Source organism: Erythrolamprus reginae, chromosome 12, assembly GCF_031021105.1.
Source record: "Erythrolamprus reginae isolate rEryReg1 chromosome 12, rEryReg1.hap1, whole genome shotgun sequence".
Taxonomy (NCBI): Eukaryota; Metazoa; Chordata; class Lepidosauria; order Squamata; family Dipsadidae; genus Erythrolamprus; species Erythrolamprus reginae.
The window spans coordinates 7046203-7073205 of NC_091961.1; the positions used below are offsets into that span (position 1 = coordinate 7046203).

The 27003-nt window shown below is 41.7% G+C and overlaps 1 protein-coding gene across 3 annotated transcripts in view; it reads right to left on the minus strand.

The window, feature by feature from the left end:
• The window catches only part of LOXL2 (lysyl oxidase like 2), a 121247-nt gene that overhangs the window by 23386 nt on the left and 70858 nt on the right, over window positions 1–27003 (minus strand). For 2 of the 3 annotated variants that reach the window (XM_070765251.1, XM_070765252.1), the window contains exons 5-7: window positions 16875–17094; window positions 10641–10824; window positions 2791–2942 (exon numbers count right to left, since the gene is read on the minus strand). In XM_070765251.1, coding sequence (XP_070621352.1) covers window positions 2791–2942; window positions 10641–10824; window positions 16875–17094 — 556 coding nt within the window. Of the gene's footprint in view, window positions 1–2790; window positions 2943–10640; window positions 10825–13297; window positions 13388–16874; window positions 17095–27003 lie in introns of those variants that run through there. The other variant, XM_070765254.1, reaches the window with a different exon arrangement.

The window sequence follows — 27003 nt, forward strand, 5'->3', positions numbered from 1 at the left end:
AAAAAAGAATTGCATTGACATAGCTCAGGCTACCTCCACATTTTGAATTGCTGCTCAACAACATCTTCCATCAGGATGATCAAAATGATATCATGAGCCATGTTACATGCCTGGGACAAAAAAAACTATTCATAATTTATGTTTTTATTTTTATTTGCTTTTATTACCTTATGACTAACCCAAGGCAGCAAACATACTGAATATTCCTGCCTCCTCCTATTTTTCTAATAATAATCACCTTGTGAGATGGGTTTGGTTGAGAGAGAGGGGAGGAGAGAGGGAGAGGGAGAGAGAAGGAGGGAGGGAGAGAGAGAGGGAGAGGAAGGGAGGGAGGAAGAGGGAGGGAGAGGGAGAGAGAAGGAGGGAGGGAGAGGGAGAGGAAGGGAGGGAGGGAGGAAGAGGGAGAGGGAGGGGGAGGGAGGGAGAGGAAGAGGGAGGATGATAGGGAGAGGGAGAGAGCAGGAGGGAGGAAGGGAGAGGGGGGACCTCTAGGAATCTCTGGGAGGAAACAGGGCCAGAAAAGGTGGGGAGAAGCCTCTGTGGGGCCTCTCTAGGAATCTCCTGGGAGGAAACAGGGCTGGAAAAGGTGGGGAGAAGCCTCTGTGGGGCCTCTCTAGGAATCTCCTGGGAGGAAACAGGGCCGGAAAAGGCAGGGAGAAGCCTCCGTGGGGCCTCTCTAGGAATCTCCTGGGAGGAAACAGGGCCTCCACCCTCCCTGTGATTCCCCAATTTGCTTTTACATTGATACCTACGGGAAAAATAGCTTCTTCTTATAAACTTTTCTACTGAAGAACCTGGTCACGGAACGAATTAAGTTCGTAAGTAGAGGTGCCACTGTATTAGGAAGAAGCTTGGTTAAAAAAACTACGGAGCAAATTATTTGGAGAAAGGCTCGGATGTTTCTCAAATTATGTTGCGCTCATGGGTTTTAAGAGAACACAGATGTTAAACTGAATGGAACATGTGGAGTTTGGCCAAATCCCGGGATGTAAATCTTACAAATTCACTGAACTGCCTGCCAGCGCGGACTCTGAGCCAGCCGTCTGGAGATGACCTCAACATGGAAGGTTGAGGAATAGCGCTCCCTGTTCAAAACCCGAATTCTGTAAACATTTTAAGAAGTATCTTCAACAGTTTGATTCATATGACCCCTTTCAGGTCACGGCGGCTATTTGAGGAGCTTGCGTGTGTGTGTTTTTGGTCCTCTAACATCTGTTGGTGTGTGCTGCACCTCATACAGTTTTAGCTCTGTTTGCACATGGGTTTAAAAATATCACAATGTGCTCGAAGTTGGATTTGACCCGCATGGGTTAGTAGCGAATGTCACAAGCAGTGATCATGCAACCAAGGCATAAAAAAACAAGCCACATGAAAAGACCTGGGCTCCTTTGCTCTGTCTAACAGTGAGGCCGGTCCCGAAGAAGACCTCTGCTTCTACTATCACTGCTACTATAGCAATTCGTAAACTACTCAAGACTCACTTATACCGCCAGGCATGGGGGAGTTGAGATATTCCTTCCCCCTAGGCCATTACAAGTTATGCATGGTGTGTTTGTGTGTATGTTTGGTTTTATAATAAGGGTTTTTAGTGGTTTTTTATTATTGGATTGTTACATGTTGTTTTATCATTGTTGTTAGCCGCCCTGAGTCTATGGAGAGGGGCGGCATACAAATCCAATAAATTATTATTATTATTATTATTATTATTATTATTATTAATTCAATCTGTATGGAGATTCACAACCATCTAAGGCAGTGATGGCGGAGCTTTTTTGGTTCACGTCCAAAAAGGGGCGTGGGTGGGTGTGCTAGGCATGCGTGCACATGCTCACAGCCCTTCCCTTCCCCCCATATGCTCACCCGCTGTGATGCCCCCAACTGACGGCAGAAAAAGACCTCATGATCCATCTAGATTAGATTAGATTAGATTTATTGGATTTATATGCCGCCCCTCTCCGCAGACTCGGGGCGGCTCACAACAATGGTAAAAAAACAGTACATAGTAACAAATCTAGTCTGCCCTTATACTATTTTTTGTATTTTATCTTAGGATGGATCTATGTTTATCCCAGGCATGTTTAAATTCAGTTCCTGTGGATTTACCAACCACGTCTCCTGGAAGTTTGTTCCAAGGATCTGCTACTCTTTCAGTAAAATAATATTTTCTCAGATCAAAAGCAACATGAGAAAATATTATTTTACTGAGAGAGAACGAAGAGGAGGAGGAGCAGGAGGAGGAAACGAAAAGGAGAAGGAGGAGGAGAAAAGAAGATGAGAAGAAGAAGAAGAAGAAGAAGAAGAAGAAGAAGAAGAAGAAGAAAAGAAGAAGAAAAGAAGAAGAAAAGAAGAAGAAAAGAAGAAGAAGAAAAGAAGGAGGAGGAGGAGGAGAAGAAGAAAATAAGAAGAAGAGAAGAAGAAGAAGAAGAAGAAGAAGAAAAGAAGAAGAAGAAAAGAAGAAAAGAAGAAAAAGGAGGAGGAGGAGAAGAAGAAGAAGAAGAAGAAGAAGAAGAAGAAGAAGAAAAGAAGAAGAAGAAAAGAAGGAGGAGGAGGAGGAGAAGAAGAAAATAAGAAGAAGAGAAGAAGAAGAAGAAGAAGAAGAAGAAGAAGAAGAAGAAAAGAAGAAGAAGAAAAGAAGAAAAAGGAGGAGGAGGAGGAGGAGGAGGAGGAGGAGGAGGAGGAGGAGAAGAAGAAGAAGAAGAAGAAGAAGAAGAAGAAGAAGAAGAAGAAGAAGAAGAAGAAGAAGAAGAAGAAGAAGAATTCTCCCATCATGGAAGGTGCCAATTATCTCACCTGGTTTTGAAAGCCCATGGCTGGGATGTTGCATCTCACACCAGCATCTTCTTCATGGGTGCATCTCCCGATCTCCTTGCTGAATTTACAGTCTGTGATAGACTTCTCCAACCCTGTGCAGTCCACTTGGTTGAGATGGATAGGGCCAATGCCTTTAAAAAGAGAATAACACTCTTAAGCTCATTTCCCCACAGTAAACCAGAAGACGGAAGTATATGTTTTACATGTTCTGATGGAAATGACCCCAATCTGGTGACTACAGCAGTTAAAGTCAACATATCTGCATAATTATTTATTTAGGAAATGTACAGGTCTAACAACCCACCTTTTAGAGGGTAAAACGTATGACTTCATTAAATGTGGTGAGCCAATGTTGTTGTGTTCCCTTCTGCTTAATAAAATCTCCCCTTCCCCCACCTAAAAGTATCATTCCATCGTGACCCCATGGACAATGTTCCTCCAAGGTCTTCCTGTCCTCTACCATCCCTGGAGTCCATTTAAGCTCACTACTTCAGTTTCAACCACAACAATACACGAGCACACAACAGATGCAAACTTAAAAGTAAACTGCTCCAAACTTGACTGCAAGAAATACGATTTTAGTAACCGTGTAGTTGATGCACTACCAGACTCTGAAGTATCATCACCTAGCCCCCAAAACTTTACCCTTAGACTATCCACTGTTGACCTCTCCCGATTCCTAAGAGGACAGAAAGGGGAGTGCATTAGTGCACCAGCGGGCCTTCCGTTCCCTGTCCTAATGTTTCTCTCTTACTAGTATCATGTATATAAACATTAGAAACATAGAAACATAGAAGACTGACGGCAGAAAAAGACCTCATGGTCCATCTAGTCTGCCCTTATACTATTTCCTGTATTTTATCTTACAATGGATATGTGTTTATCCCAGGCATGTTTAAATTCAGTTACTGTGGATTTACCAACCACGTCTGCTGGAAGTTTGTTCCAAGGATCTACTACTCTTTCAGTGAAATAATATTTTCTCACTTTGCTTTTGATCTTTCCCCCAACTAACTTCAGATTGTGTCCCCTTGTTCTTGTGTTCACTAAACACTTCCCTCCTGGACCTTATTTAACCCTTTAACATATTTAAATGTTTCGATCACGTCCCCCCTTTTCCTTCTGTCCTCCAGACTATACAGATTGAGTTCATGAAGTCTTTCCTGATACGTTTTATGCTTAAGACCTTCCACCATTCTTGTAGCCCGTCTTTGGACCCGTTCAATTTTGTCAATATCTTTTTGTAGGTGAGGTCTCCAGAACTGAACACAGTATTCCAAATGGGGTCTCACCAACTCTCTATACAGCGGGATCACAATCTCCCCCTTCCTGCTTGTTATACCTCTAGCTATGCAGCCAAGCATCCTACTTGCTTTTCCTACTTGCTATGTCTTGGTGTACTACCAATATGTACTTGACAAAATAAATAAATAAATAAAAATAAATAAATAAATCCAGATAGAGGCCCAGGAAACTTCCGAGTTAAAAATATCTAGGGCTTTAATAAAGCTTTTCTGTGGTTAATTTTGTTTTTATTCTTTGAGATACTGTTTTCAATATTTTTCTTCCTTTCTTTCAATTGTTAGAAACAGAACAAAGGCCAATTTTCCATTTCTCCATAATTTCTTAAATTTCATTTGGAGAATTGGAAGCAAAGTATGCAAAATATGACATTTTTGACTGTTTTTGCCCACAAGTCTGACATTTCAATAGGGATAAAGATAATTCTTTCATAGGGCTACAGAAAGATCGCAAATAAACATGGATTATTGGAAGATTTCTAACATTTTTTAAAAAAACTTTTGCAAGAAAACAGAGGGTTAGAAAAGTCTGGTAAAATGGCTTATGATTCCCTTTTGTAATACAATCCCAATGAAACAAGCTCTTAAAATAGAATAGAATAGAACAGAATAGAATACTTTATTAGCCAAGTGTGATTGGACACACAAAGAATTTGTCTTTGGTGCATATGCTCTCAGTGTACATAAAAGAAAAGATATATTTGTCAAGAATCACGATGTACAACACTTAATGATTATAATAGGGGTCAAATAAGTGATCAGGAAACAGTCAATATTAATATGAATCATAAGGATACAATAATAATTAATAATAATAATTTATTAGATTTGTATGCCGCCCCTCTCCAAAGACTCGGGGCGGCTCACAACAACGATAAAAACAATATTAAAATGGCACAAATCTAATATTAAAAAACTAAAAACCCTATCATAATTAAAAACCAAACAGCACATACATACCAAACATAAATTATAATAAGCCTGGGGGAAAGGTGTCTCAAATCCCCCATGCCTGGCGGTATAGGTGGGTCTTAAGTAGTTTACAGAAGACAAGGAGGGTGGGAGCAGTTCTAATTTCCGGGGGGAGTTGATTCCAGAGGGCCGGGGCCGCCACAGAGAAGGCTCTTTCCCTGGGGCCCGCCAGACGACATTGTTTAGTTGCAGTCACACAGTCATAAGTGGGAGAAGATGGGTGATAGGAATGATGGAAAGACTAATAGTAATAGTAATGCAGCCTTAGTGAAGAGTTTGACAGTGGTGAGGGAATTCTTTGTTTAGCAGAGTGATGATGTTTGGGAAAAACTGTTCTTGTGTCTAGTTGTCTTGGTGTGCAGTGCTCTATAGCATCGTTTTGAGAGTAGAAATTGAAACAATTTGTGTCTAAGATGTGAGGCATCTGTAATATTTTCACAGTTCTTTATTTTGTCAAGCACATATATGGCTATAAACAAAGTATAAACATTAATATGAATATATAAAAGTACAAGCATGGTTTTGAGTACATAGTATCTTACAAAATACATAGTGACTTTAGGATAGGGAGAGTAGGCACACTAGTGTGCTTATACACACTCCTTAGGAATGGGGTAGACAGTTTAAGATTAAAGTTTCAGGGGTTTGGGGAAGAAACTACAGAGTCGGGTACAGTGGTATCTCTTCTTATGAACGCCCCTACTAACGAACTTTTCGAGATACGAACCCGGTGTTTAAGATTTTTTGCCTCCTCTTCTGAACAATTTTCACCTTACGAACCTGAGCCGCCACCACTGGGATTCCCCGCCTCTGGACTTCCGTTGCCAGCCGAAGCGCTGGGATTCCCCTGAGGCTCCCCTCGCTGGGAATCCCCACGTCCGGACTTCCATTGCCAGCCGAAGCGCCCATTCTTGCATTGCTGGGATTCCCATGAGGTCCCTCTCGCTGGGATTTCCTTCATTTATGCCGGTGTTGCTTTGAATCCCAGCGAGGCGAGGCTCAGGGAAATCCCAGCAACGCAAGAACGGGCGCTTTGGCTGGCAATGGAAGTCCGGAGGCGGGGATTCCCAGCAGCACAAGGCAAAAGGGGTGAGTTTTGGGATTGGGTTGCACACATTATTTGCTTTTACATTGATTCCTAGGGGGGAAATTGCTTCTTCTTACGAACTTTTCTACTTACGAACCTGGTCAGGGAACGAATTAAGTTTGTAAGAAGAGGTATCACTGTATAATGTATTCCAGGCACTGATCACTCTGTTGCCAAAGTCGAATCTTTGGCCATCAAGTTTGGAGCAGTTTACATTAAGTTTGTATCTATTGCAAGATTGTTATGTTATTGTTATGGTTGAAGCTGAAGTAGTCATTGACAGGTAGGACATTGTCGCATATAATTTTGTGTTCTACACTTAGGTCAGATCGAAGGCAGCATAGTTCTAAATTTTCTAGGCTCCAAATTTCAAGTCTGGTGGCATAAGGTATTCTTGTGAAATATCTCCGGACATTCTCAATTGTATTACTGTTCGATATGTAGTGTGGGTTCTATTATCTTTTAGCCAAGATGCAATGGAATTAATCCAATTATCACAGTAGCATCCTAACTTATTATTAGTCTTATTTATTGAAGGTCAGTACAGTGGTACCTCTACTTATGAACTTAATTCATTTCGTGACCAGGTTCTTAAATAGAAAAGTTTGTAAGAAGAAGCAATTTTCCCCATAGGAATCAATGTAAAACATAGAAACATAGAAGTCTGACGGCAGAAAAAGACCTCATGGTCCATCTAGTCTGCCCTTATACTATTTTCTGTATTTTATCTTAGGATGGATATATGTTTATCCCAGGCATGTTTAAATTCAGTTACTGTGGATTTATCTACCACGTCTGCTGGAAGTTTGTTCCAAGGATCTACTACTCTTTCAGTAAAATAATATTTTCTCATGTTGCTTTTGATCTTTCCCCCAACTAACTTCAGATTGTGTCCCCTTGTTCTTGTGTTCACTTTCCTATTAAAAACACTTCCCTCCTGAACCTTATTTAACCCTTTAATATATTTAAATGTTTCGATCATGTCCCCCCTTTTCCTTCTGACCTCCAGACTATACAGATTGAGTTCATTAAGTCTTTCCTGATACGTTTTATGCTTAAGACCTTCCACCATTCTTGTAAAAGCAAATAATGCGTGCGATTGGGGAAACCACAGGGAGGGTGGAGGCCCTGTTTCCTCCCAGGAGATTCCTAGAGAGGCCCCGTGGAGGCTTCTCCCCACCTTTTCCAGCCTCGTTTCCTCCCAGGAGATTCCTAGAGAGGACCCACGGAGGCTTCTCCCCACCTTTTCCAGCCCTATATCCTCCCAGGAGATTCCTAAAGAGGACACACAGACGCTTCTTCCCGCCTTTTCCAGCCCTGTTTCCTCCCAAGAGATTCCCAGAGAGGCCCCACAGAGGCTTCTCCCTGCCTTTTCCGGTTACAGTTTCGTAGTCTCATGTTTGTAAGTAGAAAATGGTTCTTGAGAAGAGGCAAAAAAATCTTGAACACCTGGTTCTTATCTAGAAAAGTTCATAAGTAGAGGCGTTCTTAGGTAGAGCTACCACTGTATTATAAACAGTTACAGGCCTTTTTCACACTACCTTATGTGCTTGAACAGACCAGTAACTAATGAAACTGGAAAGACTTTTCCATGGCTTTGCCAAGAGCAAAGTTTAGATGGAAAAAGTTAATTTTGTTGCTGTTCCCATGAAGTAGTCATCTACATTTCCCCAAACAATATTTTTTTTTATTTCTAAAGCAGACAGAAAAAGACAGGCAAACATATTTTGCTGAAGGTGGTACCGTCTGCTTTACCGATATGCTCTCAGACCAACGCTAGCTGTTTTTCCTAGTGACCTCCAATTTTCAGTAAAGAAAACATAACGAAACCGAAGCGCTCTTTCAAAATGCGCAGCTTCTACTCATGTAATGTGCCAACCTGCTTCAGCCCCGTCACGTTGCAGTGAGGGTTTTCTTCATGTGATGCTAACACTTCCGTAGCGGTAACCACAATTAAATATATATTAGAGCCCTCTTGTGTTTGGCTGTAAGCTCACATTTTTAAGATTCCAGAGAATGTGTGTCTCATACATCAATTATTTTCCTTTTTCTTTCCCCAAACCACACCGTTTAGGAGTTACTTCATTGTTTATTTAGACTCCTTGACTCTTTTGTGCCATGAGCATTGCTTTGATGGTACCAGGGCAGAATTCCTTTCCCCCTAGCATCCAGCCGGGGTGAACTCTATATGTGTAACATTAAATTTATGTAATACTTGTGTCCTCCCCCGACCCCCACTTTTTTGTACACCAATGTTTTTTATTGTTATTAGTGCTGGGTGTATTTTTTTTCTGTTCTGTATTTTCAGTTCTGTTGATAATAATAAATATATATATTTTAAACAACTTAAATCTTAGATACTGGCTATTATAGAACCTGGGTGCCAAATTTGATTTTATCTATCTATCTATCTATCTATCTATCTATCTATCTATCTATCTATCTATCTATCTATCCATCCATCCACCCACCCACCCACCCACCTACCTACCTACCTTCCACTCTATCTATCTGTATTATAAATCTATCTATCTATCTATCTATCTATCTATCTATCTATCTATCTATCTATCTATCTATCTATCTATCTACCTACCTTCCTATCTATCTATCTATCTATCTATCTATCTATCTATCTATCTATCTATCTATCTACCTACCTACCTACCTTCCACTCTATCTATCTATCTATCTATCTATCTATCTATCTATCTATCTATCTATCTATCTACCTACCTACCTTCCACTCTATCTATCTATCTATCTATCTATCTATCTATCTATCTATCTATCTATCTATCTATCTATCTATCTACCTACCTACCTACCTTCCACTCTATCTATCTATCTATCTATCTATCTATCTATCTATCTATCTATCTATCTATCTATCTATCTACCTACCTACCTTCCACTCTATCTATCTATCTATCTATCTATCTATCTATCTATCTATCTATCTATCTACCTACCTACCTACCTACCTACCTACCTACCTACCTTCCACTCTATCTATCTATCTATCTATCTATCTATCTATCTATCTATCTATCTATCTATCTACCTACCTACCTTCCACTCTATCTATCTATCTATCTATCTATCTATCTATCTATCTATCTATCTATCTATCTATCTATCTATCTATCTACCTACCTACCTACCTTCCACTCTATCTATCTATCTATCTATCTATCTATCTATCTATCTATCTATCTATCTATCTATCTATCTAATCTATCTATCTATCTATCTATCTATCTATCTATCTATCTATCTATCTATCTATCTATCTACCTACCTTCCACTCTATCTATCTATCTATCTATCTATCTATCTATCTATCTATCTATCTATCTATCTATCTATCTATCTACCTACCTACCTACCTACCCACCCACCCACCCATCCATCCATCCATCCATCCAGGGGTGGGCAGCAGGCAGGACGGGGTGGAACGCAGTTCCACCGGCAGAAATGAAGCTGTGTGCCCAGCTTTAGGTGACCATACCCCCTTCCCATCCTCCACCACCTCCTTGGAAAGCGGCAGGGAGACCAGCACCGGCAGGAGTTGCAGGGGGCCCATTTAATCCCCCCTCTTTTCTCAACAGCTAATTGGCATCCATTTGCCTAGCTACCCAGCCTGAGGCAGGGAGTGACCCAGGAAGGAGAGCGCGGGAAACACAAAGCAAATTGTCACTCCAGAGAGCAACACTGGTGACACTTAGTCGAGGACTTAACAGTTCACTTGAACGATAATGATCATTCAAGCCACTCCCACCTGGTCACATGGCTGGCAAGTCACTCCTATGCAATCACATGACCATCAAGCCACACCCACAAAATAAGCCACACCCACAGTGTGGCAGTAAAAACTTTGGCTGCCCATTACTGTATCTATCCATTTACATGCGTTCAGCTCTTGGGTTCTCCATCTTCATTACTCCTTCATCCTTTCTAACAAACTCCCTAATTTTAAACATTTACTTATTTACTTACTTACCTACTTACTTATTTATTATTAATTTATTATTAATTCAACTTTTATGCCACCCGAAGGACTCGGTGGCTTGCAACAGTATAAAATACAAGACAATAAAAAGAAATCAAATATAAAACTAAGTTATAAAACCATTAATTAAAACCCTAATAACACAAGAACTAACCCAACAGGCGTACTAAACATTCATACAATTTGGCCATGGTTGTTGTTGGTTCATGGCCCCCAGGCCTGTCGGCAAAGCTGGGTCTTCGTGGCCTTACGGAAGGCCAGTAGGGTGGGAACAGTATGGACATCAGGAAGGAGTTGATCCCATAGAGCCAGGGCAGCCACAGAGAAGGCCCTCCCCCGTGGCCTCACCAGCCTGCATTGCTTGGCTGACGGGACCTGGAGAGGCCAACTCTGTGTGCTCTTATAAGTCTCCTGGAGGTATATGGCAAGAGACAGTCCCATAAATAAACATGCTTACCTTGTCCATATCTTGCACCCGAGACAGCCTCCTTGGCAGTTCCAAAGCCCAGTTCTCGGCAGGCCACACTGGCTGAAGGCAGGTCCCATCCATCATCACAAATGGTTCCCCATTCTCCATTCATCAACACTTCAAGCCGGCCTTCTCCAATATGTGCGCCACCCCTTAGCCTGACCAGAAGATGCTATAAAGGAATGGGGGAAAAAAACCCTTTTATTACTTAGGGATGCAATTGTCAGAGGCAATTTTGGTTGGTTGTTTTTAAGTCAATTCATCCACATCAGGGGTCCTCAAACTTGGCAACTTTAAGACTTGTGGACTTCAACTCCCAGAATTCTGGGAGTTGAAGTCCACAAGTCTTAAAGTTGCCAAGTTTGAAGAACTCTGATCCACTTAAATGAACCTCCTGGCACCAATCACAAATAGCATAAAGATAAAACTCAACTTAAGACCAGATCTGGGACCAGAACTTTGATCCCTATGAAATGCAGACATTAAGTGATTTCATAGCTGAATTTTCAAAACAAAATTTGTCACAAATTAGTAAAGGAATCACGGGGTCATTAACGGTTTTCCCCCTTGACATTGCTTTTGAAAAACCCCAGGGAAGGTCACATATGGCAAACATGCGAACCAGGGATGAAATTCCTAATTTTTCTCCACTGGTTCTGTGGGTGTGGCTTGGTAGGTGTGGCAGGGGAAACATACTAAAGTCATATTTTTTACAGTCAAGTTTGGAGCGGTTAATATTAAGCTTGAATCTGTTGTGTGCTCTTGTGTTGTTGTGGTTGAAGCTGAAGTAGTCTTTGACAGGCAGGACATTGCAGCACATGATCTTGTGAGTGTTTTCCGTCCCCTGTCCTATTGCTCTCCTATATCTCCTATACCTTTCTTCTATTCCTATATCTCTTCTTCTATTCTTTCATTGATATGTTCTATTACTATACCTTCTTTTCTATTATTTCTTAGATATATTTTACTATAACCTTCATCATGTATTTTACTATGTGTATATAGATATATACCCACTAAAACCCTCATTGTGTATTGGACAAAATAAATAAATAAATAAAATACTTAGATCATGTTTAAGGCGTCGTAGTTCTAAGCTTTCAAGACCCAGGATTGTAAGTCTAGTTTCGTAGGTATTCTGTTTTGAGTGGAGGAATGAAGGGCTCTTCTTGTGAAGTATCTTTGAACATTTTCAGGGGTGTTAATGTCTGAGATGCGATATGGGTTCCAAACACATGAGCTGTATTCAAGGATAGGTCTGGCGAAAGTTTTGTAAGCTCTGGTAAGTAGTGTGAGATTTCCAGAGCAGAAGCTACGTAGGATTAGGTTTACAACTCTTGAGGCCTTCTTAGCGATGTTGTTGCAGTGAATTATGGGTGTGGGCACTTGTGCATGCGCAACAGTGCACACCCATGTTCTTTCGCCATAACATAAACAAATAAGCAAGCAAACAAATGTTGTGATCACTATTTTTGTTACCAACTTAAGAAGTCCTATGTGGCAATTTTCAGCTTTTAAAATATGAGTGCCGATCTATGGCATCCAAAAATGGCGCTCACTCAGAAACAGTTGGCGGCAGCAGCTACATTAAAAACAAATCAGTTTTCTTTTGCTGTCACGGCGTGCTAACAAGCTACAAATCCACCCTTCCATAAAGTCCAGGAATTCTAAGGCATATCTGTCCATGTTACTCTTTACATAATAGGAAAGCTGTCTGTTTGGAAGAACACAAAGCAACAGTCAGTTGGCATGAATAAAAGAGTTTGGAAGGAGAAGTAGAGAAGGTTTTGCCAAGAGTTTCAATCCTTCCAGCCATAAATGAAGCTTCTGAAACTCCCAAACATCCTGAGTTAAAGCTAAATGATAAACAAGGCTCCGCAGAATATAGTACTTAGCATTTCCCAGGTAAATAGGATCAGCGGAGCAGCTGTGCTTGAAAAACAAATGCAACATTTTAAGATGCCTTGAAGATATTGTTAGTGTTCTTTGAGGAGGAACAGGAAATATAAACATACACCTTGGAATGCTGAACTTTGCAAAATTAGAATTTGCAGGGGAGATAATATTTTGGGCACTAGGAATTATTTGGAATTGCGAGAAAAGCTGTTTATGACTGGCTCTTAAATGTCTCCTATTTAAGTCCCAAAACATTTTTACAAGGTTTTTGTTTTAAATGCTGTCATCTCATTTAGGAATTCCATACTGTACAAGGCATAGACAAAAAGAAGGGAAGGTCAAGGAATGCAGCCCACGAAGGAAATGGAGACACAACATTAAGGACATAATACAACAACATCAATCAACAATGGTCGGGGCTGCGAGAATAGTAAAAGTCAGAATTTTGTATCTCCCTGAGCAGAGGAGGAGGGGAGGAGGAGGAGGAAGAGGAAGAGGAGGAGAAGGAGAGGAAGGAGGAGGAGGAGGAGGAAGAGGAGGAGGAGGAAGAGGAGGAGGAGGAAGAGAAGGAGGAGGAGGAGAAGAAGAAAGGGGAGGAGGAGGAGGAGGAGGAGGAGGAAGAGGAAGAGAAAGAAGAAGAAGAAGAAGAAGAAGAAGAAGAAGAAGAACAACAACAACAACAACAACAACAACAACAACAACTTATTTAGGAGAAAACACAAACTTATCTTTAAATGAACATTGCTTACAATTCCATGAGATGAAAGGCTAGTCCAGCAATAAAGCTGCTGGACTTCAGAGACAAAAAAGGCAAGTTAAGAAGCAAAGCTCCTACTATTGATATACATCACAAAGTATTGTGAAGAATACTAACTTGTACAAACGTAATGTGTGCCTTATCCTACCACTGGATTCTAGCCAGTTATGTTCACAGTCCTGTAAATAATGACCATATATGGACAAAAAATTCGTGATTAGCTAGGATATTTTATCCCAATAGAATTTGGACCCTGACTGAGCAGATTTTTGCTCACTTTTGGAGCTAAGGAGTGGCTGAGTAAACTTACTCAGGCTATAATGACACTATTCAGTGTCCAATATATTCAACATCTTTTCCTAAGAGTATTTGAAATGCAAAGATTTGTGATTTCAGTACTAAGACAGCCACAGCCACAGCCACATAGAACTCTAGCTAACCTACAATTCTCAAAGTTAACAATTAAGTAATTACTTTTATGATCCTTCGGTAATCTGAGTGCCACCATTTTTCAAAATTCAGGTGGCCTAAGATTTAATATGATCAGCAAACTACAGAAGACGTCTTTATCCTAGTCCGAAATCTTTGGAGTTCTCATGTGAGACATATGAAATCTCAAGAAACACTAACCTTTTCACATTGGTAGATGTTCACCAAATATTTTAATTTTTAAATTTGCTACCCTGCCAATATTTGCATTGAAGGAAGGCACTATGGCAAGCCCTCAATGCTAGAATTTCTTAGAAGCAACTCAGAAGCTTGAGCGATCCTGGTTGTGAAACCATCTTACATTGCTCTGTCTGAACAGATTGACCAGAGAGTTTAGTTTATTACCGTATTTTTCGCTCTACAAGACGCACCTTCACCGGCAAAGGCTTTTCTTATTTTGAATATTCCGAGTGGGCTAGCAGGGAGATAGGGAGCGCGCACAACCGCCCATGCGCCCCCGACATTGAATATCGCCTTCGCCGGCCTCCGCTGAGAAAAGCCTTTGCCAGCATTTCCTCTCGGCGTCAAGGAGGCGCAGCGGCGGGCGGAGAGAGGGAAGGGGGGGCAGCGGCGTCCCTCCTGGCCTTGGCGGGCCGCCCGACCCTCCCCACCTCCTGCAAACACGGCGGGCGGTGGGGGGAGAGCGAGGAGCCGGTTCCGGCGGGCGCGGGGCTTGGCTGGCTGGCTGGCGGGGGGAGCGCCGCTGGTGGTGCGGAGGGAGACCCTCCTCTGGGAGGGAGGGGGCCAGGCAGCAGCTAGCCAGCCAGCCGGCGGGATGGCGCTTCCGAGTTCGCAGCCTCCCCCCCCCCTCCCTGCCTGCATCTTCGCTCCATAAGACGGGGCTGATTTTTCATCCTACTTTGGGAGGAAAAAAACTGCGTCTTATGGAGCGAAAAATACGGTAGATTTGGATGCCGCCCCTCTCCGAAGTGAGGCCTTCACCCTATCTCAACCTGTGATCACAAATAGAATAACCTGGTATAATTGTCTTTTATTATATCGTATGGGCAAAATTATACAATTGGATGGAGAGAAAAAACAGAAATGAAAAAAACCAAACAAAATAAAAGAGGACAATGCAGAAAAAGGCAATGTAAAAACAACATTAATTCAAAATGCACAAGTTTCTGTAAACTGTTTGTATGTATTGTATGATGTGTCTATTTTTTGTATGTGTTTGTTTTTTGTTTCAAAAAATTCAATTAAAAAAAATAAAAAATGTAGAATAACCTGGAAAGCAATCTGCTAAAGACAAATCAAGCACCATAGTTAATTTAATGATCACAACAGTTTTCTCTAATTGGAATGAACATCTCCACTGCTGAAAAATTTGGGATATTTTATTTATTTATTAGATTTGTATGCCGCCCCTTTCCGCAGACTCCTTACAACTGGAGGGTATTTTAATTGCAGAAAAGTGGTTTTTCCTAGGATCAATTAATGTTTTGGTAAGATCAAACCAGTGAAGGGCTGCAAAAATTTTTACTACCGCACTATGAGCGTGGCTTATTTTGTGGGTGTGACTTGCCAGCCATGTGACCAGGTGGGAGTGGCTTGTAGATCATGTGACTGGGAGTGGCTTAAAGGTCATGTGACTGGCTTAAAGGTGGCCAACTTGACATCACTCATGTCAAGGGTTTGGGTTAGGGTTAGGTTGCCTGGCCTCTCCTCGCCTCAAAGAGATACAATTTCCCTATCTATTTACTATTACTGAACATCCAAATTATACTATTTAATTCTATGTATATATGCCATATGTGTACATACATATTACACACAGGCACACAAAAATATGCATTATCTACTATATAAACTGTATGTATATGTACACACACACACTTCTAAAATTATACACATTCAACCTCATTTACTGCGATAGGAAAAACATGCCCAGAGCCCAGAAGGGAAAAAAAGAAAAAAAAATTATTTTCTACCGGTTCTGCGTACCTGACCATACCCATAGGAGCCCATTACTGCAGTGTTTCCCCACCTTGGCAACTTGAAGATATTTGGACTTCAACTCCCAGAATTCCCCAACCAGCATTCGCTGGCTGGGGAATTCTGGGAGTTGAAGTCCAAATATCTTCAAGTTGCCAAGGTGGGGAAACACTGCATTCATGGATCAAACATATTAGAAATTCTGTTTTATATAAAACACCAGAGAGTACACAAAGAGGACAGTCACCATGTGCTTTACTGCTCAACTCCATTACTGTAACAGGAAACAGGAAACTCCTCAGAACATAAAGAAACCATAGATTATAACCATAAGCACATTGAATGTTAACATGTATTCCAACTAAACATTATATTCAAATCCCTACTAAACCATGAATCTCATTGGGTGTGATTTTATATCTTCCAATCAACTTCATTTTGCAGGTCTTTAAGAAGAGAAACTAGGAAGAATCATTTTCTTGGAGAAAAGATGGGAAATGAATATGATAAATAAGGAATACAGTGATACCTTGTCTTGCAAACTTAATTGGTTCAGGGACGAGGTTCTTAAGGGGAAAAGTTTGTAAGACGAAATAATGTTTCCCATAGGAATCAATGGAAAAGCGATTAATGCGTGCAAGCCCAAAATTCACCCCTTTTGCCAGCCGAAACGCCCATTTTTGCGCTGCTGGGATTCCCCCGAGGCTTCCCTCCATGGGAAACCCCACCTCTGGACTTCCGTGTTTTTGCGATGCTGCAGGGGAATCCCAGCATCGCAAAAACGGGCGCTTCGCTGGCAACGGAAGTCCGGAGGTGGGGCATCCCAGCGGCCACGGTGGGTTTGTAAGTTGAAAATAGTTTGTAAGAAGAGGCAAAAAAATCTTAAACCCCGGGTTTGTATCTCGAAAAGTTTGTATGATGAGGCGTTTGTAAGACGAGGTATCACTGTACTTCACACATTGTCAAGCTTTGGTTCCAGGTTGCTGCAATGAAATGGTGATCCAGGGATACAATTTCCTTAATATCAAGGTGCTCATCCTTGGAGGTGAATCTAACTTTTGTCTAAACGATTCACAGCTAGCAATACGCTCCACAGCAAATTCAAGTTCCATATCAGACCAAGAAGAAATTCTTCCACTTACCTGAGCACGGAAAGCTTTGCCGAAGCCATCGTGACTGCCTGGGGCAAACGCTAGCCCCGGGCTGCAGCTTACTACTGCTGGCATCCCACTCTCACAGGTAACATTCCCACCAAATGTGGCGATGGGATCGCCCATTTTGCACCTAAAGAGATGTGATTCGGTGCCTTTGCAAGTCACAGAATAAGCCCAGTATTTATGCTTTCTTCTGCTTGCTGATGCTCTGTAAGAGAAGGAAGAACACCACAATTGTTAAGATTCTACCACTAACGGGGAAAAAATGGAGATCTATTGTTCATTTACCTGGAGGCCAGAGCATCCACACATCCAGGCCAGATGAGTTCACGTAACCAAACAGGTGTTCTGTCCCCAGTTAGAAATGTATTACAAACACATGGTTGGAACTAAATAATTAAATGAACCACTGCTAATAACTGGCTTAGCAGTGGCAAAACACACAAATCAAAAGAAACAATCCTTGCTTGCAAAAAGTAAGTTGCTAAATAGTATTCATTAGCAACTGGTGTAAGTTCAGCCAGTCTTAGTTCAAAACAAGACAATTAGTTCTGGCTATCTTACGTAATGTCCGAAGGTTCAGCCTCGCTAAGATATCCAATGCAGGAAAAATAGGACTTCACAATACAAGGCACAACAGAGGTCCGACAGAGATCCAAGTTTGGAGCTGATTCATTCCTGCAGCTTTCCAGTTGTCTCTATTGTTCCTAAATAGACTAGGGGTGTGGCCAATTAGTCCCCAGTCTTACTCCCGAGGAGACCTCCTCTGGAGTAAGACTTCCTGCCTGTTGGCGGCCCTGCATGCGGTTGTATTCAGGAAAGGAGTAGCCCCTCCTTTCTCGGCACTGCCAAGAGGTGCTGGGGGTTCCAAAGCACCTGGTTGCACAGGCTGTTGGCGGGCCACAACAGCAGGAATGCATAATAGCATCTAAAGCAACTCACCATGGTTAACTCAACATGGCTAACTTGCCATGGCCAACTCAACATGTTTAACTTGCCATGGCCAACTCAACATGGCTAACTTTCCATGGCCAACTCAACACGGCTAACTTTCCATGGCCAACTCAACATGGCTAACTTGCCATGGCCAACTCAACGTGACTGATTTGCCATGGCCAACTCAACACAGCTAACTTGCCATGGCCAACTCAATATGGCCACCTTGCCGTGGGACAAGAGTTAACACTAAGATTGAAGAGATAAGAAAGGATGCCAAAGGAGGGACAAAATGCAATTTGGTCTTGTGCCAAAGAAACATAGAAACATGGAAGATTGAGGGCCCTCTTGTTCTTGTGTTCACTTTCCTATTAAAAACACTTCCCTCCTGAACCTTATTTAACCCTTTAACATATTTAAATGTTTCGATCACGTCCCCCCTTTTCCTTCTGTCCTCCAGACTATACAGATTGAGTTCATTCAGTCTTTCCTGATACGTTTTATGCTTAAGACCTTCCACCATTCTTGTAGCCCATCTTTGGACCCGTTCAATTTTGTCAATCTCTTTTTGTAGGTGAGGTCTCCAGAACAGAACACAGTATTCCAAATGTGGTCTCACCCGCGCTCTATATAAGGGGATCACAATCTCCCTCTTCCTGCTTGTTATACCTCTAGCTATGCAGCCAAGCATTCTACTCACTTTCCCTACCGCCTGACTGCACTATTCACCCATTTTGAGACTGTCAGAAATCACTACCCCTAAATCCTTCTCTTCTGAAGTTTTTGCTAGCACAGAACTGCCAATACAATACTCAGATTGAGGATTCCTTTTCCCCAAGTGCATTATTTTGCATTTGGAAACATTAAACTGCAGTTTCCATTGCTTTGACCACTTATCTAGTAAAGCTAAATAATTTGCCATATTACAGACGCCTCCAGGAATATCAACCCTAGAATATCAACTTTAGAGTCATCGGCAAATAGGCAAACCTTCCCTACCAAACCTTCTCCTATGTCACTCACCCCGCTGAGCCTACAAGCCAGTTTGGTCTAGTTAGGGTACCAGATTAGAAACCAGGGAATTGTGAGTTCTAGTCCCACCTTATGTATGAAAGCCAGCTGGGAGATTTTGGGCCAATCCCTCCCTCTCAGCCCAATTCACTTCACATGGATGGTGGAAAATAGAAGAACGAAGTAGCATTAAATATGGTCGTCACTAGAGTTGTTTATAAAACAGTAAAAGGGTATAAACAAATGAATTTTTTTTTTAAATAAGGCAGTCACTAAATTAATACATCCGGAACTGCCTTCTACCACACGAATCCCAGCGGCCGATAAGGTCCCACAGAGTTGGCCTTCTCCGGGTCCCGTTGACCAAACAATGTCGTTTGGCGGGCCCCGGGGAAGAGCCTTCTCTGTGGCGGCCCCGACCCTCTGGAACCAACTCCCCCCAGAGATTAGAACGGCCCCCACCCTCCTTGTCTTTCGCAAATTACTCAAGACCCACCTTTGTCTCCAGGCATGGGGGAGTTAGGATATTCCTTCCCCTAGGCCATTACAAGTTATGTATGGTATGTTTGTGTGTATGTTTGGTTTTTATAATAAGGGTTTTTAGTTGTTTTATTAAATTGGATTGTTACATGTTGTTTTTTATCATTGTTGTTAGCCGCCCCGAGTCTGCGGAGAGGGACGGCATACAAATCCAATAAATAATAATAATAATAATAATAATAACAACAACAACAACAACTGATGTAAATTGAGACATCCTTGTACTGGGCTGTCCCTACTCCTCCTCTAAGATAAACCAATGAACCACGTCGTCTGTTTCAATGAGGAGAAAAAATCAACTGAGGAACAATCCCTTCGGCTTATCCACTAGTTCAGCCCAGAACCTTTTATGGCCTCGTTGCTAAAACCCTCAAGGATTACGTTCAAGAGGCAAAAGAAACCCTTTGTGCCAAGTTATGGATAATTTAGGCCATCCTTTCCTTTCACCGCTTCCAAGTCCTTCAGATAAGACAGGAAGAAAAAAGAGAGAGATTAACTTTGACCTCTTCCACCAGTCCGAGAACACAAGCCAGACCTCCAAATATGTCCATCTGGGAGAGAAATTCAGTTAAAAGACTGCCAACAACTTTGGGAAGCTCAACGGATTAATAGGAACCATTTGAAAGGGATACATTTGCTTTGCCCGTAATATCTGTGGCATACTGCGTGGCAATACTTCGTAGAATTCCTGGACACAAGAGAGGGGAGTAAATCAGGATGGATTATTCCGTGTCAAAATCAGCAATTATTTTGTTACGGGAGGAAATGAGATGGTTTTAATTTAGTCCCTTGGACTGCAAGGCGATCCAACCCATCAGTCCTAGAGGAGATGAACTCAGGCCGCTCTTTAGAAGGCCAGATCCTGAAGAGAAGGAAGGACCCATTGGAGAAGAGCCTAATGCTGGGAACAATTGAGGGCAAAGGAAGAATGGGATGAAAGAGAAGGAGGTGGCTGGATGGAGTCACTGACACAGTGGGTTAAATGGACTCCAGGTGATGGTAGAGGAAAGGAAGGCCTGGAGCAAAGTTACAACAAGAACAAACTTGGAATCGGTACATCAAATCCACTTTGGTGATTTTAAATATTTACTAGAATTAAATATGGCATCCATATTATAAGTCGTCAGACCCCCTCAGAGAGGGTCCGCAACTTGGGCGTCCTCCTCGATCCACAGCTCACATTAGAGAACCATCTTTCAGCTGTGGCGAGGGGGGCGTTTGCCCAGGTTCGCCTGGTGCACCAGTTGCGGTTCTATTTGGACCGGGAGTCACTGCTAACGGTCACTCATGCCCTCATCACCTCGAGGTTCGACTACTGTAACGCTCTCTACATGGGGCTACCTTTGAAAAGTGTCTGGAAACTTCAGATCATGCAGAATGCAGCTGCGAGAGCAATCATGGGCTTTCCCAAATATGCCCATGTTACACAACACCCCGCAGTCTGCATTGGTTGCCGATCAGTTTCCGGTCACAATTCAAAGTGTTGGTTATGACCTATAAAGCCCTTCATGGCACCGGACCAGATTATCTCAGGGACCGCCTTCTGCTTCAAGAATCCCAGCGACGTGGGTCTTCTCCGGGTCCCGTCAACTAAACAATGCCACCTGGCAGGACCCAGGGGAAGAGCCTTCTCTGTGGCGGCCCCGGCCCTCTGGAACCAACTCTCCCCAGAGATTAGAATTGCCCCCACCCTCCTTGCTTTTCGTAAGCTACTTAAAACCCACCTCTGCAGCCCGGCATGGGGGAATTGAGATACTCTTTCCCCCTAGGCCTTTACAATTTTATGCATGGTATGTCTGTATGTATGTTTGGTTTTTATATTAATGGGTTTTTAATCGTTTTCAGTATTGGATTATTATTGTACACTGTCTTATTATTGTTGTTAGCCGCCCCGAGTCTCCGGAGAGGGGCAGCATACAAATCCAATAAATCAAATAAAAATAAATAAATAAATAAATAAATCACCAGCAGTGATGACTAATGCAACCTTTATTGTAAGGTTATGTTAAACCTCATTCAAATCTAAAAAAATACTTCTCTCTTCCCTAGATTTTACAGTCCAAGAAATTCATAAGGATCCTTCTGAGACATTTATTAGACCCCTAGCTGAGCTGCCTGTTGTAGAAAATTAGCACCTACCCTCTACCCCTCTTCTAGAAGAATGAAAAATTTTAGGAAATATTAAAAAGGCAGAATATCATATTTCCCTAGATGAGAAATGGAGAAAAACGCTCTTGGAGAGCAGCTCCCACCTTCCTGAATAGCCCAAAGCAGATGTCAACACTTAAGAGATAAAGAGTTTATTGAAAGAAGCCAAGTATCTAGGTAGGTCTATTCATAGGCAAAGCAAATACTGCAGGCAGAAATCCATTCGAGACAGGATATATTGAAACAAAAGCAGAATGGTAGGATTAGCCCTCACTCAAGATCCAAACCAGACACTAAGCCATAATAGGAATTGCCCAACACCCTTTCAGAACATAAGGCCCTTCATTGCATCATCTCAGTTGCACCCTCCGCCCAAAAAAACCTTCAATGGGAACTCAGACAACCTATAGAGCCAGGTACGACCTCTACATAACCCCTACAAGAGATGTTCTTGCATAGGAACAGGAAGTTCAAGTGCAAAGCCCAAGAGAAGGTATTAAAAAAACCTCCCACTCTCAACTCCACATGGTTGGCTGCCCAGAACCATGTGGTTCTGTTTCATCATTAAACCATCTTTCCAATCAGCCTCCATGTTCCCAGCGTCTTTCTCCCAGATTGGAATTGAACCAGATGGATGTTTCTTCCCACACTATCCCTTGCCTAGACTTCTACTCCTTCGCTTCCTCCTCCTCCATTCTCCCAAGGTCATTCTCACAGACCATCAACAAAGTAGACCATTCCTGACTTATAGGCAGTGAAGGGCTGCAAAAAATTTTACTACCACATTGTGGGTGTGGCTTGTTTTGTGGTTGTGGCTTGCTTGCCATGTGACCAGGTGGGAGTGGCTTGATGATCACGTGACTTGGGGGACTTAAAGGTATGTGACTGGCTTAAAGGTGGCCAACTTGACGTTACTCATGTCAAGGCTTTGGGTTAGAGTGCCTGGCCTCTCCTCGCCTCCAAGAGATACAATTTCCCTATCTACTGCACGAGTCAAAAAGAGGGCGGGGAAAATATTTACTGACCTCTCACATCCTGGACACAAATTGTTTCAACTCCTACCCTCAAAACGTCGCTACAGAGCACTGCACACCAAGACAACTAGACACAAGAACAGTTTTTTTCCGAACGCCATCACTCTACTAAACAAATAATTCCCTCAACACTGTCAGACTTTCTACTAAATCTGCACTTCTATTCTACTAGTTTTTCTCATCATTCCTATCACCCATTTCCTCCCATGTTGACTGTATGACTGTAACTTGTTGCTTATATCCTAAGATTTGTATTAATATTGCTTCTTCATTGCTTATTTGACCCCTATGACAATCATTAAGTGTCGTACCACATGATTCTTGACAAATGTATATTTTATTTTATGTACGCTGAGAGCATATGCACCAAGACAAATTCCTTGTGTGTCCAATCACACTTGGCCAATAAAAATTCTATTCTATTCTATTCTATTCTATTTACTATTACTGAACATCCAAAATATACTCTTTAATTCTATGTATATATGCCATATGTGTACATACATATTACACACAGGCACACAAAAATATACATTATCTACTATATAAACTGTATGTGTATATACACAGAGAGAGAGAGAGAGAGAGAGAGAGATCTTCTAAAATTATACACATTCAATCTCATAGGAAAAACATACACAGAGTCCAGAAGGGGAAAAATGAAAAAGAAATCAATTTTTTCTACCGGTTCTGCGTACCTGACCATACCTGTAGGAGCCCATCACTGCTTATACGGAACATTTTAGCAAAGTCATGTTGTAACTAGAATGATGAGAGTCAGAAAATAAGAAAAGGAGAAGAAATAACTTTTGGCTTTTTTTTTTGTTCAAGAGCATGCTGAACATTAACTGTAAAACGTCTATAAATTCTTTGTCCATATTAAATGATCCATAAAAAATATAAATGATTTATTTTAGGTAGTGATTAAAAAGCAATACAAAAAAAGCAATTGAGGAGTTATGAAAGGTAAGGGAAATTTCTAAACTTGTCCAGTTTGATCTCCTTTCTAATAATTGGTTTGGAAGGTATTAGAACTAGAAACCCGGATGACAAAAAAAGGAATAGTGGCAGTATTAGATAATGATACAACACAGATCTAAGGTAGTTTCTTCATTATTACTTGCTGCTTGCACGTGAATATTGTTACTTCACTTGTATCGTGTATTTAAATATATATACTGATATAGAAATAAAATTAAATTAAAAGTTTGTGTTGGATATTACTTTGAATAGATAAATTTTAATTTGACCTGTTGGGAGTGACGGAATTCTTGTTTTAGGTGATAAGAAAATGTTATTAGGATAGACATTGATAATTTTGATTTTTGTAGCTAATTTTTTAAAAAATTAATGAACTTAGATTTTGGAAGGATGGACATATGATTGTTTAAATGTTAAAACAAAGTGGAGATTCTCCTAGAAGTTTTCTTTTTTTTAATTTTTCATTAGATAAGAAAATTTAATACATAAATAATGTTAGGCTTGAAGGATGTGTTTTTATGTGTTTTTATTGCACGGTGGAGAAAAATAAAAAAAATTAAACCCCCCCACCCTGCCAAAAATATTGGAAGGCTGCTATCCTGTCTCCCCTGCTCCCTCTCTTCACTAGAGGGATTTAAGTCAATTCAGCAAGATTATTCTCACTCTTTTCTGCTGTTAGAACGGGATAGTTCAAAGTGTTGGTAATGACCTTTAAAGCCCTATATGGCATTGGACCAGAATATATCCAGAACCGCCTTCTACCGCACAAATCCCAGCGGCCGATAAGGTCCCACAGAGTTGGCCTTCTCCGAGTCCCGTCGACCAAACAATGTCGTTTGGCGGGCCCCAGTGGAACAGCCTTCTCTGTGGTGGCCCCGGTCCTCTGGAATCAACTCCCCCCAGAGATTAGAATGGCCCTCACCCTCCTTGTCTTTTGCAAATTACTCAAGACCCACCTTTATCGCCAGGCATTGGGGAACTGAGACATCCTCCCCCGGCTTTTATATTTTATGTTTGGTATGTATGTGTTGTATGGTTTTAAATTGTTGGGGTTTTTAGACATGTTTTATTTTAATATTAGATTTGTCTCACTGTCATATTGTTTCTATTACTGTTGTGAGCCGCCCCGAGTCTTCGGAGAGGGGCGGCATACAAATCTAATTAATAATAATAATAATAATAATAATAATAATAATAATAATAATAATCCTACGAAAATAGACTAACAATCCTAGGCCTAGAAAGCCTAGAACTATGACGCCTAAAACACGATTTGAGTATTGTCCACAAGATCATATGCTGCAATGTCTTACCGGTCAATGACTACTTCAGCTTCAACCGCAATAACACAAGAGCACGCAACAGATTCAAACTTAATACGAACCGTGCCAAACTTGACTGTAAAAAATATGATTTCAACAATCGAGTTATCAAAGCTTGGAACTCACTACCGGACTCAATAGTGTCAACCCCTAACCCCCAACATTTCTCTCTTAGACTCTCCACGATTGACCTCTCCAGGTTCCTAAGAGGCCAGTAAGGGGTGTACATAAGTGCACTGGTGTGCCTTTTGTCCCCTGTCCAATTGTCTTTCCTTTCTTTCACCTATCTTATATATTCTCTTCCTTTCATATATCCCCTAAGTTCACCTTCACCCTCTTTTATATTATCACATGTCTATTTTCTTCCTATGTATTTATGTATTGGACAAATGAATAAATGAAATGAAAAATAATAATAATAGTTGACTGAGCTCAAGAAACCAGCAGAAAAACAAACCACCAGACTTTTTTCCAACTTGATTTTTTCTCTCTCTCTCTCTTTAACATAAATTGTCCTCTGAGCAGAAGTCAAACAGCATTCTAAAAGAGCAAACTTGGCAGCCAGGATCGGAATGGACTAAGCTGTTTGCTTTAGCAAAAGGTCCCATCTGTGAATCATTGCTGCCTCCCCCCTCAAACAAGAAGCTCTACAGCTTCACATGGGTTGCCTCAGCACCTAAATGCTGTGGTTAAGAGTTTAAAGAATGAAAACACTCAACTTGGCAGCCTTCTTTCTCTCTCTCTCTTTCCATAGACTGCCTACAGAAGTATGAAGCCAGCTTCTTGGAAGAATGCCTCGGTTGCAATGTGAGTGGAAGATCCCATCCGTGGGCAGAGCAATTGATGACAGCACCGTGGAGAAGGAGACCAGAGGATGAGAGAGAGATTAATGGGGCCTCTGGAGTCACGTGTAAAAGGAATTTGATCCAAGTGACTGGCGAAAGACGTGAGTTGAAGCTTTCCTAATTGTAAGTATATAGGTAGCCAGTGATGGGTTCCTACAGGTATGGTTAGCAATGCAGAACCAGTAGAAAAAAAATGATTTTTTTTCTTTTTTTTCCTTCTGGCCTCTGGTTATGTTTTTATTTATTTATTTATTTTATTTATTAATCGGATTTGTATGCCGCCCCTCTCCGAAGACTCGGGACGGCTAACAACAGTATAAAAAGACAATGTAAACAAATCTAATATTAAAAATAATAATAAAAAACCCAATTTAAAGAAACAGTCATACATACAAGCATACCATGTATAAATTCTATAAGCCTAGGGGGAAGGGAAATTTCAATTCCCCCATGCCTGACTACAGGGGTGGGTTTTAAGGAGCTTGCGAAAGGCAAGGAGGGTGGGGGCAATTCTGATATCTGGGGGAAGCTGGTTCCAGAGGGCCGGGACCACCACAGAGAAGGCTCTTCTCCTGGGTCCCGCCAAATGACATTGCTTAGTTGATGGGACCCGGAGAAAGCCGACTCTGTGGGACCTAACTGGTCGCTGGGATTCGTGCGGCAGAAGGCGGTCCCGGAGATATTCTGGTCCGATGCCATGAAGGGCTTTATAGGTCATTTTATTTATTTTATTTATTATTTAGATTTGTATGCCGCCCCTCTCCGAGGACTCGGGGCGGCTCACAGCAGAGAAAAACAAATCATAAATAATCTGAATACATTTAAAACATTTAAGATTTAAAAAGAAACCCCATATAGTACATACACACTCACAAGCATACCATACACAATTTAAACATGCCCAGGGGGAGATGTCTTAGTTCCCCCATGCCTGACGGCAAAGGTGGGTTTTAAGGAGTTTACGGAAGGCAGGTAGAGTAGGGGCAGTTCTAATCTCCGGGGGGAGTTGGTTCCAGAGAGCCGGTGCCGCCACAGAGAAGGCTCTTCCCCTGGGGCCCGCCAACCGACACTGTTTAGTTGACGGGACCCGGAGAAGGCCCACTCTGTGGGACCTAATCGGTCGCTGGGATTCGTGCGGCAGGAGGCGGTCTTGGAGGTATTATGACCAAAGTGTTGGTCATAACCAACACTTTGAATTGCGACCGGAAATTGATCGGCAACCAATGCAGACTGCGGAGTGTTGGTGTAACATGGGACTGGCGAAAGATGAGAGTTGAAGCTTTCCTACCCTTACGTATAC